At 38.3% G+C, this 20,577-nt stretch overlaps 1 protein-coding gene across 4 annotated transcripts in view; it reads right to left on the reverse strand.

The window, feature by feature from the left end:
• SOAT1 (sterol O-acyltransferase 1) overlaps positions 1-20,577 on the reverse strand; it is a 66,258-nt gene that overhangs the window by 25,557 nt on the left and 20,124 nt on the right. For all 4 annotated transcript variants that reach the window (XM_043485434.1, XM_043485432.1, XM_043485433.1 and 1 more), the window contains one exon: positions 13,755-13,813. In XM_043485434.1, the coding sequence (XP_043341369.1) occupies positions 13,755-13,813 (59 nt within the window). The remainder of the gene's footprint in view (positions 1-13,754; positions 13,814-20,577) is intronic.

Genomic DNA, 20,577 nt, shown 5'->3' on the forward strand with positions numbered 1-20,577 from the left:
TTCCAATATCAAATGGCAAAGTTCAACAATGCAAAACCGCAACTACTTTTGCACCAATCTAATACTACCAACCAGAAGAATTCAGGAAAGGTCACAAAGAGAAAGGAGATGCCAGTCCATATGTCCTACCAACTTCCCAGAATGCCCACTCGAATCCATCTTGGCTGAGTGTTACATGTACCACCAGGAAGGACCCTGAGTCATAGACATCCTGGAAACTAATCCCACCACCATAAAACCTGAGTCGGCGAGCCACACAGCAGGGCAGTTCTCCTGGGTTCCCTCACCCTCCTGCTCTCCACCTGGGTGCTCCTTCCCAATGAAGTCTCTTGCCTTCTCAGCACATGTGTCTTCTCAGACAATTCATCTCCCAGTGTCAGACAAGAGCCCATTCTCGGGCCCTAGAAAGGGTTCCCCTTCCTGCTACAGTTTTAAGGACAAAACATAGAGAACCTATGTCCCCTGGAAGAAATAAAGAGTTTTATAAAATTACTTGTTCACATTAAGGTTATTCAAATAGTATTTTTAGTTTCTTTTGCTTGTTTCATTTCAATTACATGCCCCTCTTCATTCTGAAATTTTTCAATAGGTATGATGCTTCCCCAACCAAAAACAAAACACTCAAAAAAGTGACACACACACAAAAAAAAGGTTCTTTTCTCATTAAACCCTATTAATGCTTTTGCACTCGCACAGAGTCGGACACAACTGAAGCGACTGAGCAGCAGCAGCAAAAAAACTGAACTGCTTAATTAATCAAGGGTTTTTTCCAACTACCAAAATGTTGTCCAACGCAGAAATATACTGAAAGAGAGGAAAGGAAAGAATTCATTCATTCCACTGAGTGCTGGGTACAGTTCTGGGCACTGTTGGGGCACTGCTTGTAGCACTGGTGAGAGATGGCAGTGAACAAATTCTAGTCCCTGTCCGCAGGGAACTTAAAATTCCAACGAGGGTAAACAGGACATACAGTATGCCAGACGGTGTTAAGGCAAGAAATAAAGAGGGACTCAGGGAAAGAGGGTTTTATTTTTCATAGAGAGGTCAGGGAAAGCCTCAAAGATTAAGATGACATTTGAGACGATCTGTCGAAGGAAAAAGTGCAAGTTAGTTGATTTATATGTGGGAAAAGTACCAGAAAGAAAAAAGCATACATGTAAAAAGGCCTGAGGCAGGAACACCCTTGACATGTTTGTGAAATAGCAAGGAAACAGGACATCATAGTTGAAGCAAAACAGTGATGAGAGTTGAAGTCAGAAAAGAAGGGGAGGGTGGCAGGAGAGGGGCTAAACCATTTCTGGTCTTAACACTTTACCCCCTACTCATTTCAGTTCACTGAAATCTTACTCAGCATTACAAAAAGAAGCCTGGGATCTTGAGATGTGGTAATGAGTAATTAAGCCATTTCTTTTCACTAGATTCATCATACCCTGGAATCAGGACCCTTCTCAATTAAGTACTGGGTTAAGTAAGTCCAGAAGCATGGGCGGGGGGTACACATCATGTGTGTTACAAAGGTATCAGTAAAAGCTGCTGAAATCAGGTCTTAATCTACCTAACTCAACTTAAACATACTCAGTCAGCTTCTCAAGGCACGAACTCTGTACCTTAGTCACATCTTGCCCACAGATCAGCTGTTGCCACACATGCCAAAAAACTTGCAACTTCCAAAGACTATAGCAGTCTCCTTATCCTCACCCTCCTTGGCAATCAGACCATTCTCGTTCACATTCCTTTTCCCCTTATACTCCAAAACTTCTACTATAAACAAAGAATGCTGCCCACCATTCCAGTTCTATAAGGATCAAGCTACAGGCAGTGCAGTCACCCTGTCCACAGCCCCCCGCTGCCCCCGGGAGAATTCAGAATGGAGAAAAACTCTGTGCTTTGGATATGCAGACTCCTAAACAGTAAGCTGATTGGCAGTAATCTTTCTATGCCTGACTATATGTTTTTTCCAGGCAAAAATAACATACACACACACACACACACACACACACATATCTCCTGATTTCTCTCCTGCTTCTTTTGAACACTCCCCTAACAGTCACTGAGAGACTATTTCCTGGGCTTCAGGGTCCCTGAATAAGGTTCCTGAAACAAACTTAACTCACTTTTACATTCTGAGTTACTCTTTCAGTGGAAGTGAAACAAAGCAGGACCCTGTGGGACCCTTCCAGGTATAAAAGCGTTTCTGTGTCCCCTATTTCTTAGCTGAAGGAAAAAGGTTTGAGCCTCCTAAACCTTCTCTGCATTCCAAAGAATGGATTCATACTAATTAGATGTTACTAATGCAGAAACACACAAATTAAAAGATGCTTGCTCCTTGGAAGAAAAGCTATGATCAACCTAGACAGCATATTAAAAAGCAGAGACATTACTTTGCCAAAAAGGTCTGTACAGTCAAACTACGCTTTTTCCAGTAGTCATGTATGGATGTGAGAGTTGGACCACAGAGAAAGCTAAGCGTCGAAGAATTGATGCTTTTGAACTGTGGTGTTGGAGAAGACTCTTGAGAGTCCCTTGGACTGCAAGGAGATCAAACCAGTCAATTCTAAAGGAAATCAACCCTGAATATTCATCAGAAGGGCTGATGCTGAAACTTCAATACTTTGGCCACCTGATGCAAAGAGCCAACTCATTAGAAAAGAACTTGATGCTGGAAAAGACTGAAGGCAGGAGAAGGGACGACAGAGGATGAGATGGTTGGATGGCATCACTGACTCAGTGAACATGAGTCTGAGTAAGCTCTGGGACACAGTGGAGGACAGGGAAGCCTGGTGTGCTGCAATCCAAGGGGTCACAAAGAGTCAGACACGACTGAGCAACTGAACAACAACAATGCAGAAACAAAGAAAAAGCAGTCAAGACATAGTTCAACAGTAAAAGAGTCCTTCCTGGTTCCTCCTCAAGGGATATAGTAAGGAGTAATATAATGGCTCAGATGGTAAACAATCTGCCTGCAATGTGGGAGACCTAGGTTTGATCCCTGGGTTGGGGAGATCCCTCAGAGAAGGGAATGGCTCCTCACTCTAGTATTCTTGCCTGAAGAATTCCATGGACAGAGGAGCCTGGGGAGGCTACAGTCCGTGGGGTCACAAAGAGTCAGTCAGTCAACTACTTTTCAACACATAACTAACTGATACATATCTTCAAATTGTTCTTCAGGAACAATTCCAGGTGGAAGACGGTAACTTCAGGCTCACATCGCAGACTGGTCCAACCAGAAGGTTGCTGATTTGAGGTTCCTGGAATAGCACCCTGTTACCTCTTTACCAGTCAATCAGAAGAAAGTTGCCACTCTATCGTTCTCTCCCCAAATGCTGCCCTGTCACCCCAAAAGTTGCCTTAAAAAATTCTTCCCTGAAAACCACCAGGAGTTCAGGTCTTTTGAGCACGAACCATACATTCTCCTTGTGCAGGCAGGCAGGGTAGAGAGTCCCCAGAGAAAGAAAACTAGGCATAGTTTTCTTGACAAAAGAGAAGCCATTTTTGGCCTTAAGAAATTTTGTGATGTAAGTCTGGTCACAATGCTTGCCCTTGAACAGGTCTCAGTAATTAAAGATCTTAAGGGAAGTAAGGGAATGCATGGAACAAAGGAAAAAGACTCAAAAAACAATAGTTCAACGATTAATCAATCCTAGTTCCTCCTCAAGGGATATACAATAAAACTTCCAGTTCAGCAGGAACTAAGGTCCTCACCAAGGTGGAAGCTGGAATAATGCTGACCTCTACTCAACTAAAGCTTCTGTTGACCTCTGGCCCAATTTTATGCTGAATTTTCTTCAGCTCAAGCCCCTTCATGAGTATGTATGTACCCTTAGGTTAAGACTTTCCAAATTTCGCTGTTGGAGAGACATTATTTTGGGAAAACCCCCAGAGTTCTCCAAGTAATAAGTCACTCTCCTGTTCTTTGCCCTGGTTGTGTCTTTTGGTTCAACAAACACCTACCAAGGAGAGAACCCAGTTTTTTGAGTAACACTTGCTTGGTCCTTGCAATAAACCTTTCTCTGCTCTAAACTCTGATATTTCGGTTTGTTTGGTTTCATAGTGCACCAGGCACACAAACTTGGGTTTGATAAAGGCATTTCTTAATGTTGATGACATAAAATGTACATTTTATGGCAAGACAAGATGGATCAAAGAAATTTTTTCTCTGCCTCTCCAAACCTCCTTTCCCTTTAGCATGTATTATGCACCTGCATTAACCTGACCTCCTTAGGAGATAACATACCTTCCTAATCTCCTCAAGGGTCACAACTCCTTCAGAGATAACCTTCCCTCTTAATCTTGGAAAGGGCCCCCATGACCCATAGTTCCCATGGGGGTTGTGCAAACTGTTAATAATGTCATTTAATGTATAGCCTCTGACTCAAAATGTAACTATCTATGACCTCTCATAGGTGGAACAGTTCTTAGAACTTTCTGAGAGGCTGTTCCCAGGTTATAATCCTCAATTTGGCTCAAATAAAAATTTTCATTTCTTTTTTAAAAGGACTTTCTAATTTTTTTCATCAACAATGCCTTTGTCCTCTTTCTCTGAGGAATTAAAGTTGATAGAAGCTGCTGCCACCCAGGACATAAGGAAGAACTCTATTGTGGACACTATCAAGTTTCTTTAGCCTCCTCCTTCTTTCACATATCCAAGTACTGATGAAAAATAAAAAGTGACTTCTTATTACTGTCATTCCTTTTGTAAGAGGGAATACAGAAAAACATAGTACAAGGAGTGCTCCACTTCTGCCTTCTTTTGAGTTCTTCTATTAGATGAAATTGGTTTTAATAGAAACTTCAAGACGTGACCACAATAAATCTGTCTAAAAATGTCTATCAATAATCTTAAAAAGGAGACTGAATGTTATAGGCTTTCTAATGTGTTTATCTTCTCAATCTCATCCCTATTAACACTCATTTCAGCCAGCCATGGACTATGATTGTCCCAGCACAACAGATGGACAGAAGGATGATGGAAGGAGGCAGACCATTAACTAGAAACTATCTAAGCACCCTGCTTTTCTAATTTACCAAAGAACTTTGTTTTTTAAAACAAGCAGCTGATGAAGACAACCTCTAAGATCTTAAGAATCCAGAACCACCACCATGAAACAAAGATCCTATTGTTAGAACACAGTGCAGACGTGCACTAGTGATCAGAGATGAAGCTGGAGAAGCAAACATGGTCTCGTTCATGACCGACCTTTAAGCCATTTTAAGCTTTTATTTTTGGGCACACCACGAGGCTTGTCGTATCTTAGTTCCCCAACCAGGGATCAAACCAGCACCCTCAGCAGTAAAAGTGAGAGGTGCTAACCACTGGACTGCCAGAGAATTCACTCATTTTAAGGATTTTTTCATTTTATCCTAAGGACAACTAGAAACCATAATAAACCATAAAGTGTTTTAATAAGCACAAGGTTTACAAACACATTCACATTTGCACTTTAGAAGGAGAATGCGTCTACAATAAAAAGCGTTCCAAACAGGGGTTACTTGGATTGAATCTTAAAATGAGAAAAAAGTAGGATTGTTTTTGGATAAAATAACCCTTACAGAGGCATGAAAAAAAAAAAAAAAGTAGGCTGAGAGAAAGAAACACCAAGTAAAAATATATACTCTGAGCACAGAGCACAAAATATTATATTCTTGAGCTTCCGGGCTGGTGAACACATGACGATGCTGGGAGGATGGCACCGTCAGAGGGCATGGAAGCTCGGTGTCCTTTCCCCATAATTGCCCTGTGCGTCTCTCCCACCTGGCTGTTCCTGAGTTATTATATCTTTTTCTAATAAAATGGTAACTTAGTAAGTAAAAAAGGAATTTAAAAATAAATTATACTCTAACTCCATAAGGTCATACCGCCAGTTCATGAATTACTTGTTTCTCTGATTCACTGCCTGGCTTTGCACAGAGAATCTTTTAACCTCACAGTGGCATGGAACCAGAAACCTGACTTTCAGGCAAAGTCGGTAACACAACAGAATAGGTTAATACAGTGTTTAAATTGACTGTCCAAGAGAGGTCTCCCCTGACAATTCACTCTAAAATTACTGCATCTTATTCTTTTCCATCACTGCACTTAATACAATCTGAAATGCTATATAGTTCTTTTTTGGTGTCTTAATGTCTACCTTCCCTGCTTGGCTTTAAAGCTATGTCTATTTGTTAACCACAGTACAGCCAGCTCTTAGCAAAGAGACTGCCAAGAAAATAGGTGATAAATACATTTCCTAACAGTTTTTGAAATCAACTCCTGCCACCAAAACTCCTACTCATACAACTGCTCACTTTACTCAATGTCTATTACTAATATAAAGCAGAAAGTAGATACTAAAAAAAAAAAAAATAGCCCTGACTTCTTTGTGGAAACTATTAAGTGGAGGGGAGTAAAAATCACCATGGTTATTATTGTCTGCAATGACTGTTATTAATTAAATGACGGCTTTATGCTAGATACTCTCTAAGGGGCTTTTATGTATAATTTCTAGTCTTAAAACAATCTCTGAAGTATGTAACAGAATGCCTATTTTACACATCAGAGATCTAAGCCTGAACAAGTCAAGTGATGTGACTTACCCAAGGTCACCACTTGTAGGCTACAGAACTAGGATCAGAACTCCAGTATATGACCTAAGTTCACATTACATTATATTGCTTTCCACCATACTTTATATAAAATATTTTCTATATGATTAACGTAAGTCAAAAAAGTAAAACCTAAAAAGTCAATGATGTACGTACATGTAGCCTGAAAATGGCAGGTAATATAGTAAAAAGGTGTTGTTTAGCAGAAATTTACAGTCCTAAGTAGTGCATTGTAATAAATTCCTCCTCCAAAGGGAAAAAAAGTCTTGAGTATAACTATTACATAGTCCTTAAGAAGGAAGCCAAAGTTCAAGATAAGCCAAGAACTAATGAAATCAGAGCTCTGAATTTTAACCCCTTTTTGTTTAAAATAAAATTCATCCTGGGCTATCTCCCAACTTAAGTTAGACTCTAATATTCTTGATATCACATTGTTATCAGCCTAAACTGACCTGAAACACACTTTTTAACCTCAACCTACTTAGGTAGCTCTCTCATCTTAACTATCCTAATGGTATATTTTACTGCTTCTCATCATCATTGCCTACCTCCTTCACTTCATTAGCCATTATTAAATGCTAGAAAATAAAAAAGGAGTAAAACTACATTCCCAGTAGTTACCAAATGATGTATCCATATAAATGACTATCATGAAATCATTTTTTTTTAAATCACATTTTCAAAGAATATTTTAACACACAAAAAAAGCCCACAAAATGATGTTAAGAAAAATACACAAACTGATTATATAAATTGATGCTGATTTTGCCAGTGTATCTATGACACAAATGCCTACATGTGTCTACCTGGATCTGCATGTATGATACAAGAAGGAAAACAAATTATTTGGAGGAAATAAACCAAAATATTATTTCCAAGTGATGGGTATATGGGTTATGTTTCCTTTTTAAACTTTGTCTCATATAAATTTTCTACATTGAGCCTATACTACTTCTACAACCAGGAAAAAACCTACATTAAGAAAATATATTCCTCCTGTTCTTAAAACAATCCTCCTGTTGTGATATGGTATCACAACATTAAAATAAAATCTGTTAAAACCTTGTGCTTTTTTTTTTTGAAGAAAATACTTAATCTAATACTCCACTGATTTTTGTTTGGCACTAAAAAAGAAAACAAATATTTGAAAAGAAAGTACCTCAATCAGTGATATGTAGAACATTACTAATTTTGATGTTTTAGATTCATTAATTACAAAACAGAGAGTAACCATCACCTGTAATTTTTTCAATAGAGCTCTAAAACCACATAATTTCTTATCACAAATACCAACTAACAGTAACATCACTTTATAGCTTTCAATGAACACTTTGCTGCTGCTGCTACTGCTAAGTCGCCTCAGTCGTGTCCGACCCTGTGCGACCCCACAGACTGCAGCCCACCAGGCTCCCCCGTCCCTGGGATTCTCCAGGCAAGAATATTGGAGTGGGTTGTCATTTCCTTCTCCAATGCATGAAAGTGAAAAATGAAAGTGAAGTTGTTAAGTCGTGTCTGACTCTTCGAGACCCCAGGGACTGCAGCCTACCAGGCCCCTCTGTCCATGGGATTTTCCAGGCAAGAGTACTGGAGTGGGTTGCCACTGCCTTCGCCAATGAACACTTTAAAGGTATCTAATTCAGTTGTTGCCCCTCTTGCTTATCCATTTTATATGTAGAATTATCAGCTAGCATGAAAAATGACTTCTCCAAAATCTAAGCTCCTAAAGTAGTACCTGACAGACCAAGGGACCAAGTTAAGTGTTGTTCACAGAACTAAATTACTGAACACTCCCAAAGGCAGTATATGGGAGGGACATTTCTTCATTTTGTAAATAAGTGATGAAATCATAAAGAACAATGAACTTTCTCAAGGTTCCAAGTAGACTAGAGACTAACACATTTATGTATTTAAATAAGAAAAGGCAGAAAGGGAAATAGAAGAATGTAGTCACACTTACACAGCCAGAAGAAGGTAAGAAATGATCAGAAGACCAGAGGTAGTAAACTACAATAGACAGTTGTTGCAGTGACTGTTACCAGTCAACCTATCATTTCCCACCCCGTTCCTTAGTATCAGGACCCTTAATTTGCTACCTGGGCATTTAAATTCCAGAATAAATAAATTTCCCAGTCTCCCTTTGCACCTTGCTGTGGCCAGGAGACTAAGTTCTTACCAATGAGATACAAGCAAAATTGGTTTGACCAAACCTCCAGAAAACTTCCTTAAAAGACAGCTGGTACCTGGTTCCTTGCCCCTGTTTCCTTCCCTATGTTAATTCTGTTCTTTGAATCTCAGATGAAATGGCTAGAGCCACTTGGACAATGAGAAAATGGGTCATGACCTACAAATGGTGAGGCAGGGAGGAGGAAGGAACCAGAGTTACCACACCAGCTGTGGACCTCTCACCTCCAGATCATTCCCATGAGAGCAAAATGTACTTCTATCTTGTTTAAGTCACAATTATTTGGGTCCATTCTGTGTTACTGTTACAGCACAAGCTAACCTCAACTTATACAAATGATCAATGAATTTCTAGGCAGAAAACACTTAGACCTGTCTTTCTAGCAGTCTTCCAACAAATCAATACACAGGGATTATCCAAAAACTTCTTTAGTTTACTCAAACAAATCAAAGTGTGAAGAGGAGTGCTCATCTGCAGACATTCCATTTCAGTCACATTCATTATGGACTGCTCCTTTAATGGTCAGGCAGCTGCATTAGATACTGATGTGAAAAACAAGACTAGAAATGGTATATTACGGTATATAAGAAACAAACAAAACATAAATGTATATTTTTAAGAAGTAGAAATAGAAAGTTTTCATCCCTTCCAATTTTCACATTAGACCTAACATTTCCCCTATAAAATCGTGTACATTGATAAAAGTTCTACAAATATCTATAGAAAAGATATCCTCTTTCCTCTTCTCAATATACTCAATTTCCTCTGGAAATTGTCCTCAAACGTGAGAAGAGGCACCCCAAGTCTAGGTTAGGGTAGTGCCATATGGCCCTGCCCTTCTGAACAAACTTCAATTCTCTCACTCGTAGACCTGAAACTCTGAGCTTAGAAAGTCTGACTGGAAAACTTATTAACTGAAAAATTCAGAAGTAGCTGAACTCTTGCCATTAAAATAAACACCCTTTCCAAAGTCTGAGTGTTCAACTTCTCCTAGGATTCTGACATACATTAATCTTTCAAATATACTTCCTTTTATACTTAAATAAGGCAAAGTAGGTGTCTGTTATTTGCAACCAAAAAAAAAAAAAAACCACAATGTTAAAGATAGCTAATTTCTCTACTACTGCAGAGAATGTAGTTCTAATCTAATCATTTGAATCTCCCTTGGACTGTTCCAACAAAGGTCTGTCTAGTCAAGGCTATGGTTTTTCCAGTAGTCATGTATGGATGTGAGAGCTGGACTGTAAAAAGAACTGATGCTTTTGAACTGTGGTGTTGGAGAAGACTCTTGAGAGTCCCTTGGACTGCAAGGAGATCCAACCAGTCCATCCTAAAGGAGATCAGTCCTGGGTGTTCATTGGAAGGACTGATGTTGAAGCTGAAACTCCAATACCGTGGCCACCTGATGCAAACAGCTAAATCACTGGAAAAGCCCCTGATGCTGGTAAAGATTGAAGGTGGGAGCAGAAGGGGACGACAGAGGATGAGATGGTTGGAAGACATCACCGACTCAATGGACGTGAGTTTGAGTAAACTCCGGGAGTTGGTGATGGACAGGGAGGCCTGGCTTGCTGCAGGTCATGGGGTCACATAGAGTTGGACATGACTGAGTGACTGAACTGAACTGGACTGTTCCAAGATCTTTAAAGGCTTGTTACAACACAATTACGAGGCTTTTAAAAGGTCATGACTGAGAGTTACACAATGCCGTATGATCCCCCTAGCACCAGATTTTTTTTAATTGAGTATTTCAAAGTTTTTTATGATGGCATTTAGATCTAGAAGTGACTTCAAGAAATTCAATCAGTTCAACCCACTAATGCCATCATTTCTCTCATTTCTCTTCCCTTAGGTCTAAAGAGTTTGCTTGACAATCTTAACATCTTTACAAGTTCAATTCCTGGGTTGGGAAGTTCCCCAAGGAAGGAAATAGCAATCCACTCCAGTATTCCTGCCTGGGAAATCTCACCAACAGAGGAGCCTGGCTACAGTCCTTGGGATTACAAAAGAGTCAGACACAATTTAGCAACTAAGCAACAAATTTGAATTTGATAAACAACTAACTTTGAGACTAGGTTATGTCTCAAATATTGCATGATGATTAACAAACTGTTGTTTGTCTGAAGTTCAAATTTAACTAGGTATACTGTATTTATATCTGACAACTCTAGTTACATAGAGTACAAAGAGTTGCCCAATACAATCTATAGATTATCTATTCTATTTACAATAGGAAGTAGAGAATTAGGAGCAAAAGTTTAAGTTAGCTACATACACAACAATGATACATACTATTAGAGCTGAAGGGGAGCTTGCAGATAACTAGTCCAGTGTTCTCACTTTAAACATTAAGGGAAAAGTGTGCCAACCAGATTGGAACATGACACCAAATAACAAATGACTAGAAAGATTGTTTATTTTCATTTGTCTTTAAAATTATTTCTAAGACCCACAAGGGAAAAGAACAAGTAAATTTCAAGACTCTGAAAAATATTCACATACCTCCCATCTCAATGGTCATTTCACATTAGTGAGTGTAACCAATAAAAGAAAACAACAAAAAAATATAACCAGTTAGACATTATTGTTATGAAAGGGAGAATTTAAGTAAATAAGGTTATATATATAAAATACCTAGTTTAAGGCCTAGCACCCAACAGGACTTCTTTTTATTTTTTTTTACAACAGGACTTCTAAATGTGGTTCCCTTCTCCTCCTTGCCCCTGTTTAGTCACTAGACTATTAAAAATATTACAGGAGCTTCCAATGTGGTCTCATCTTCAAACTCGATAGTTTCTTCAACTTTGATATCAGTATAGCATTCCTAATACATCTCCCTCAGAAACATTCTAATTCATTAATAATGGCAAGATGTTCAATCTCATTTGATACCAAATTGCCAATCAAAACACTCCTAAGTTAAATTGTCTATAAGTTCACCAGAGGAATTTTGGTGATTCATTCAGAACAAAGCTGTGTATAACAATTATAGAGTATATGCTAATGGCATAAACTAAGAACTTAGACGTATAAAGTAGGACGGGTAACATTTCAAGCTGGGGTTTCCGAAAACTTCAGAAGCACCAGCATTTGAGTTAGAATTTGAAGAATATACAGGATTTTGATTGGTGAAAGTAGAAAGTTAAAGAAAATTTCACGCAGAAAGAGCTTCATGAATAAGGGCATGAAGGCAGAGGAAAAAAATGCCTTACAATCTAGCCCAAATTTTATTTTATCATACTCCACCAGGGGCACAGATGTCAATCAAGTGTCATTTCCAAGATACAGTTTAAGTTGCTTACCTCCATACCTCTGCTCAAGCTATGCCCTGCATATCTTACATATCTATTTTTATCTTAGATATACTGTTTTACAAAATAAGATAAAAATCTAAATTTACAGTATTCTATATAAATGCATGTAAGTGAAAAAAGTTGAAAGTGTTAGTTGCTCAGTCGTGTCTGACTTTTTGCGACCCTATGGACTATAGCCAGTCAGTCTCTGTCCATGGAATTTTCCAGGCAAGAATACTGGAGTGGGTAGCCATTTCCTTCTTCAGGGGATCTTCCCAATCCAGGGATCAAACCTACAGGCAGATTCTTTACTGTCTGAGCCACCAGGGAAGGCCAAATGCACGTAAGTTGACTTCAAATACAAGGCAGACCCCCTACCCCCACCCCACACCTTGTAGGGGGCTTCCCTAATTGCTCAGTGGTAAAGAATCTACCTGCCAATGTAGGAAGTGCGAGTTTGATCCCTGGGTTGGGAAGATCCCCTGGAGGAGGGAATGGAAATTCACCCAGTATTCCTGACTGGGAAACCCTATGGCCAGAGGAGGCGGCAGGCCATAGTTCACGGGATCGCAAAGATACAATTTAGTAACTAAACAACAATATAAATGTGTATATGCGTGCATGCACATGTGACTAATTAATAAATGAAAACAGGGTTATTTCATCTACATCACTGGACATTTATATTTTCAGGTTGGCTAATCAATTTGGAAGTAATTTTCTTACTGGGAGAAAGGGAGCCTGTCTGCCTTGCATTTGAAGCCAACTTACATTCAGGCACACATAGTAGTTGACTTTTTTTAATGAATTATTATTTTTGGCTGCACTGGGTTATTGTTGATATATGCAGGCTTTTTCTAGTCGCCACAAGCGGGGGCTACTCGTCATTGCAGAGCAGAGGCTCCAGGCTCACAGGCTTCAGTAGTTGCAACACATGAGCTCAACAGTTGTGGTTCATGGGCTGAGTTGCTCTGCAGCATGTGGAATCTTCCTGGACCAGAGACTGAACCATGTCCTCTGCACTGGCAGGCGGATTCTTCTCCACTGTACCACCACCCGTCCTTCATTTTTTTAAAGTGTTCTTTGTCCTCCAGATTTCCTGAGGGCTCTGGTGAAATTAAACTTGTAGAACTGTTTCCCTTGCCTGAAAGGTCTTTGTTTGTTTACTTACTTATTTATTGGTTGTACTCAGCAGCTTGCAGAATCTTAGTTCCCTGATCAGGGATTAAACCCAGGCCACAGCAGCAAAAGCATTGAGTCCTAACCACTGGACCACTAAGGAATTCCCTGAAATCTCTTAATGTTGTTTGCAAATTGATATTTCTATTTGTTCTACACCCCTAACAGGGAATCTCTAGTTTCAGATTCAATGTTTATTGAAGGCCCATTATTTACTATGAACCATGATAGATACTTTCATACAAGCATCAACTGTGCCATGTTCACTAAACCTGAGTTTTACTGGTAAAAGCCAGGAAATGTGACAGATGGATGATAGCAGAGGGAAAAAATGATAATCTGGTTCTTAGGCAGAATGACAAGATGGTAGATCTTATCTTCCTGTTCATCACAGGATAATGTCAACTGATAAGAAAAGTAAATAGTTCTTTAAACAGTTTAGCATTAAAAACTGCACTGAATAAAACCCTTTACTCTAAAACTCTACATTTTTGTTTCTGGAAGAGAGAATTACTTACCTCTGCCTCTGCTGTCAACTGTATCTTCTTTGATATCAACTGTTTTAAATCAACCCGACCTAAGGAAAGAAAAAATGTAGTTTTTAGATGGGAGAGCTACCTATCAGCATTATTTAAATCATGAACTTAAAAAACAAGCAAAAAATGACAAGTACAAACTTTAGTAAAACCACAGAACATAACACAACTTTTAAAAAGGAAGCATGGGCAATATAAATAGAAGAAAATTTATACATAAAAATGATAAGCTGAAAAAAAAACAAAAAACTACTATAGGTACACACCATGCTTACAACTGTATTAATCATAAGATGCTACAAGATCCAATTCTGACAATAACAGGAAATTAGATTGTCTGAATGGATCCTTTAACTATGACTAGTAAAATGTACAAGCAACAATAGAAAAATTAGATAGTAGGATTTCACTAAAATTTTTTAAAAAATCTTTTCTGCTTCAAGGGATATTATCAAGAAAGTTAAAAGACACAAAATAGGGGAAATTCTTGCAAATCTGATCAGGAACCTGCATACAGAATACGTAAACAACTCTCACAATTCAATGGAAGAGACAAACAGTCCAATTTAAGTGTCTGAACAGACATGCTCCAAAGATACACAAACGGTTGATACCATCTGAAAAGGTGCTCAACATCACTGCCATCAAGAAAATGCAAATCAAAACCACAAACAAATATTCCTTTACACCCAGTAGGATGGCTGTAAGTGCTGGTCACTGTACACCTTAAGCTTATACAATGTTATGTGTCAATTATCTCAGTAAAGCTAGAAAGAGCTGTACTAGCACGAAATTTTGAGAAGAGAGCTATTTCAGGGACTGGATGTGACAACTGTTCCATCATACAGTTAGAGAAGTGTTAATACATACTTGTAAAAATGAAGTTTTTAAGAGTGGAACTACTTGGTACAAATAAAACAGTTTAAGCGAGGAGGAAAAATTTTGACCAGGATATGGAGAAATTAAAACCCTCCCACACTGCTGTTGAGAATGTAAGTGCTTTTGAAAAACTCTGGAACGTCCTCAAAAAGTAAACACTGAGTTATTATCGTATGAGCCAGAAATTCCACCTCCTAGGTAATACACAAGAGAAATGAAAACAGACTCCCTGTTTCCATTTATAGAAAATTTTTAAAAATCCAAACCCCCCCACCCCCCAAAAAATCTAACAAAATCACCCACTACCCTATGGTGTTTGCATAACTAATATTTTGGTAAATATCATCTGTTCTTTTACTTTGGTAAATATAAAATAATAATATTAATAAATATACATATCATAAAAATGGGGTCATTATGCATACTGTTTTCATTTGTTATATTGTTAATATTTGCATGTCATTACATAGTCTTCTACATCAATTTTACTGGTCTACTATTATTCTATTTTTATGGCTGAAATAAAACTTATTTAATCCTCTATTTATCTTTTCACAATAATCAACTTGGGGAAAAGGGCATGGAGAATGTGAAGGTCCAAAATACATCTAATAAAAGCCCTAAAATGAGAGAAAAAACTTGAAGCAATAATGGCTAAAAACTTTCCAGAAGTGTTAAAAAATGCCAGAGCTCAAAGGAAGATCAAAGAATCCCAAGCTGGGTAAAGATTTATGATAGTAAAACTGTATAATACAGAGGTTTTTTAAATTTATCTTTTACACAGAGGTTTATTTTAAAGCAAACCACAAAGGCTCTTAAAAGCAACAAGAAAGAAAATATCACCTTCAAGAGAACTGCAATTATGCTGAGTATTGACTCATCAATACCAACAGAAGAAGCCAGAAGACTATGCAGTAATACCTTTAATTGTTGAAAATGGTGGAATTTATGACTGGGAAGGAGGCTGGAGGTCATACTGTGAAGGGTCTGTATCACAACAGCTCTGAGGAAATTAAGAATTTTAAGCAAAAGAGTAACTGATCTGATACTAGAAAAGTCCACTCTTCGGCAGGAGAGAAAGAAAGAGTCACAAAAGTGAAATGCAATAAATCCTGACAAGAAATAATACTGCCATAAGTCAAAACAATGGTGCTGGAAGTGAACAGATGATAAATTTTGAAGATATTCTCAAACTGGTAACTTATTAGGTAAGAAATATGAAGGTAAAACAAATATCCACTTGATTTTCCTATCAGTAGTAAAAAGTACTTTTATTTAGCTCTCTACTATCTATGATCAGACATGGATTCCTAAATAAATGAATACAGAAGCTTCTTCCCTTCAACTAACGACCACAGGGAGATGGGGAAGAAGACACCAGAGACTAATTCTCACTACTTGCGCATCACTTCCAAAATGAATATGTCTATCCATAAATAACATCACCACCATTTCAAATTGGTTTTGATGAGTCAGGGACTGGAAAGCTGGGAAAGTTTTTCCCAGTTAAACTAGAATCTCTGAAGGCCCCACTCCAAGTGACAATAAAGTTATATAAAGTCAGAGAAAAATACATTAACAATTCATTTTCTTTCACCTCAAATTAACCTCATATAACATTCAGAAGAAAATTGCTTTCCTGCTATCCACCAAAACTGAAATGTCATAAAAATCAAAAGAATAATGCCATAAAAGCAAACATCCAATGATTTAAAGACCTATATATAGACAACCAACCACCTGAGTAAACTCAAGGCTTCTAAATTTCTAAAATGTTGACTCTGAAGTAGTGATAAACAAGGACTGAGTGTCTTGCAGTGTCTGAAATATCTAAATCATTAATATCACTGTTAACTGATCATAAACTGTTAATATCTACTAGTAGACCCAAAGATAAATCCTTAAAGAAAGCTATTCTAGTATTTTTTTTCCTAACCTACTGATTTCTAAGAAATCAGGCTTGCAACATTTATCTTCATGAATACTACCCCACACTTGTAGAATCTATAACACTGAACTGAATATTTAAAAACGCACTCCCTAAAGTATCAAAAATCTAATTTGAACCAGTTTTGATAAAGCCCCTCCTAAAATTAGCACCTTTAAAAAGAGAAAAAGACTGTACTATACATAATCTTTATGTTTAAAAAAAGATCATTTATTGCATCATGCTATTATAATACTTTTATTGATATTAAAATGGAAATGAGAGCAATGGAGCCTACACTAAACAGCTCCAGAAAGTTCTGCTTTTCTACCTGGGTTGCTTCTTCACGACTTTTCACTAAATCTGACTCCTGTAAAATCCTATGCTTACATGCCTAGGCCAAATTAATTGCCAGTGTTACCCAGAAGGAAAAGACAAATAACCAAGCTTATTAAATTAGCAACTCATTTATTCACTCAATTATATATTCACTCACTATGTAAAAATCCTCTAAGAACCCAATACATACAGTACTAGGCATGTATTTCAACCACCCCCTCCTTTAGGATCTCAGGAGAAATATGCAAACACAGATAATTACAATACACAGAAGGACTGTGGAATTGTCAGGGTGGAGTGAGCTTTTGCAGAGGAAGTCAATATTTGATATTTGAACTGAGTCTCAAATGATAAGGAAAAATCACAGTGAACAGGTACTAGGAAAGATTATCTCAGGCAATGGAAACAGCATGAAGACTTGTAAGGACTTGGGTCTTCTGGGACTTGACCATGAGTCAAATGCCTCTAGGTGCCAAGCTTTACAGACTATACTTACTTTACTTATGGCTCCCGCACTGGCAGATGGGTTCTTTATCACTAGCATCACCTAGGAAGCCCTATTGTACTTAACAGAGGCTTTTGCTAAAGGGCAGCTTTTAATTCCTCACTTTCTAGGTTACCAGTTACTTTCTAGATCAAAGCTGTCCAACAAATATATAAATGTGAACCACATATGTACTTTAAAATTTCCTAGGAGCCACATGAAAAAGTAAAAACAGGTGCAAGTGAGTCTTTGAAACGTGGTACGTATTTTACAACTATAGTATTATATCAGTTCGGACTAGCAACGGTTCAAGTGTTCAACTGGACCATACTGAACAGTATAGTCCTCAATCAGGGATCAGCAATTTTTTTCTGTAATGGGCTGTGGGAGCCATATAGTCCAGAAGCACTACAGGCATAAATGAATGAAAGTGGTTGTGTGTAACAACTTCTGTTCTAGAGGGCTAAATTTACTGTGTCCAGCTAACAGATATGCAGTTACTTTTTATAATCACATGTGACTATGGTGAACAAGGTTGGTGCTTCCCTCACAAGGGCATGTGTTTCAGTCCCCTTGCCAGAGACTGATTCAAGAATGGGTATGAGTACTCAGTTAGAGATGGCCCACTTACATTTACTGAGAAGAGTCTAGAAGGAACTTTTTTATAAATGTGTCAACAAATTTAAGAAAAACAATGAAAGATGGCGTAGATTTTAGGGCTAGGAACACACAACCAGAAAGCTGTTCAGTCAGTGCAGTTCAGTCGCTCATCCTGAAAAGCCAAGGAAAGCCAAAGAGAACACTTTGGAAAGAACTGAACAGAAGTGATGGTTACCCAGCCCAAAGGGAACTGATGTTACAAAAACACTTCTTACTCTCTGCCCTTGGATCTCCTATCAGTGCTGCCCAACCCAACCATACCAAACCCTACCAGGAACAAGACAGCACAGGAGCCGCTGGATTGTGCCCTGGGAGGCTGATGCTATGGACTCTAAATAGGGTAGAAAAGAGTAAAGAGGCAAAGGGAAGACAGCATAATTTATAACCTAGTTCTGGCCAATGAGGCATGAGAAGTCTGTTGGACAATTTCTAGAAAAGATTTCATTGCTCTAAAGAGAAACATAAGGAAACAGATTTTCTTCTGATGGAAATTACTCTCTTGCTTTCCCAGTTTTCTTACCCAGCTGAGAGTTACTAACCCTCTGTCATTATTTCCATCCTTTCCTTATCACCACCACCAATTTCCTGGACCTGCCAAGCCATATCCCAATCCCAGATATTGTCTATCTGCTTCTTCTGATTTTGAATTGCCACACCTTGCAGAAATAATATAGAAAATAGGTCCACTATATAAACTGATGCTGTCAAGTCTTAACCAGGCCTGTAATAAAAAATGTAGTATCTGTTTTTGCCTCTTGATGAATTTCTGTAACATTCATCACAAGCATAGATCCAAACATTTTCCACCTTTTTCAAGTCCCAACCTTACCAGGCAGCCTTATCTTCAATTGATCACCTTAGGTACCAACTCCTGAAATGTCTTGTATTTTAACGTTCACTATCTTTAATCCTCTTCTCCACTACTCCGAAGTCAGAGAAAAGGGTAGCCCATCTCTTTTTCAAGACTAACCCTTTAAACTATTGCCTTGATCCTTTTTATATGTCTTTTGAGAAACTGTTCAAATCATTCAACACATTGACTCATTTATATCACCCACATTACACTCAGAGCCAATGCAGTCTTTAAAAATTTGCTGAAATTATGATATGGATGTCATCAGTGGTACTCAAAATCAAATCTGTGAATTTTTGTCAAGTAGTACATGTTTACTTAACATTTTAGACACAAATATGTAACTGAAACAAGCCTATGCCTTCACAGAATTTATTGCTTAGGAGGAGGACTTTTCAGTGAAATTTTCTAACAGTATATACAGTACAGAGATAATGGCAAAATTAAAAATAACTGAAATTTTGGAAACAATGCCCTTTGGAAACAAATGGCAGCTCTTTCCAATGAACCTCATCTTTTGTGACCCAACCATGCTATTCTTTTCTTTTTAATAAATGCCCTAGAAAAGTTATGTATGCTATCTTCACTTTCTCACTAGTAACTCATCCCCAACCTGTTTTTGTAACTCCTCCTTTTCTGGAGTCACTATGGTCTCCAAATTTCTAAATCCTCATCCTCGTTAAACTTGCTGCCAGGAGTTCCCTGGAGGCCTAGTGGTTAGGATTCTGGATTTTCACTGACAAGCCCTGGGTTCAACCCCAGCTTGGGGAACAGATATCCTGCAAGTCACGTGGTAGGGCAAAAAAAAAAAAAAAACTTGCTGCAAAATTTCAATATTTATAAAGTATTGATCATACCTCATTACGTTTATTCTTTATAACAGCCCAGTGAGATAAGAAGATAGTTGGGGCTTCCCTGGTGGCTCAGTGGTAAAGAATCCATCTGCCAATGCAGGAGGCATAGTTTGATCTCTGATCTGGGAAGATCCCACGTGCAGAGGCACACCTGAGCCCATGCGCCATGGCTGCTGAGTCTGTGCTCTGGAGCCCAGAAGCTGCAACAAGAGAAGCCACTGTATAGAGAGGCCCACGCACTGCAACTGGGGAGTAGCCCCTGCTCACCGCAACTAGAGAAAAGCCCGTGAGGCAACAAAGACCCAGCACAGCCAAAAACAAGTAAGTAAATAAAGGACAGTTGGTGTCATTTCTATTTTCAAAACAAAGAAATAAGATTCAAAGACACTAACCATCTTGCCCACAGTCCCATGGCCAGTAAATAAATGAACTTGAAGTAAAACCCATCTTCTGATCTCTAGCCGTAGAGATCAGGAAAAAAAAAAATTGATCAGTCATAAAAAAGAATGAAATTATTCCAATTGCAGCAACATGATTGGACCTAGAGCTTATCATACTAAGTCAGAAAGATAAATAGCCTATGATATCACTGGTATGTAGAATCTAAAATGTGATACAGATGAACTTACTTACAAAACAGAAACAGACTCACAAACTTATAGAGAACAAACTTTCGGTTGCCGGGGGAAATTTCGATCAGGGGAAGGGACAGTTTGGGAGTTTGGAATGGACATGTACACACTGCTATACTTAGAATGGATAACCAACAAGGACCTACTGTATGGCACTTGGAACTTGGCTCAATGTTA

This window comes from Cervus canadensis, chromosome 13, assembly GCF_019320065.1.
Source record: "Cervus canadensis isolate Bull #8, Minnesota chromosome 13, ASM1932006v1, whole genome shotgun sequence".
Taxonomy (NCBI): Eukaryota; Metazoa; Chordata; class Mammalia; order Artiodactyla; family Cervidae; genus Cervus; species Cervus canadensis.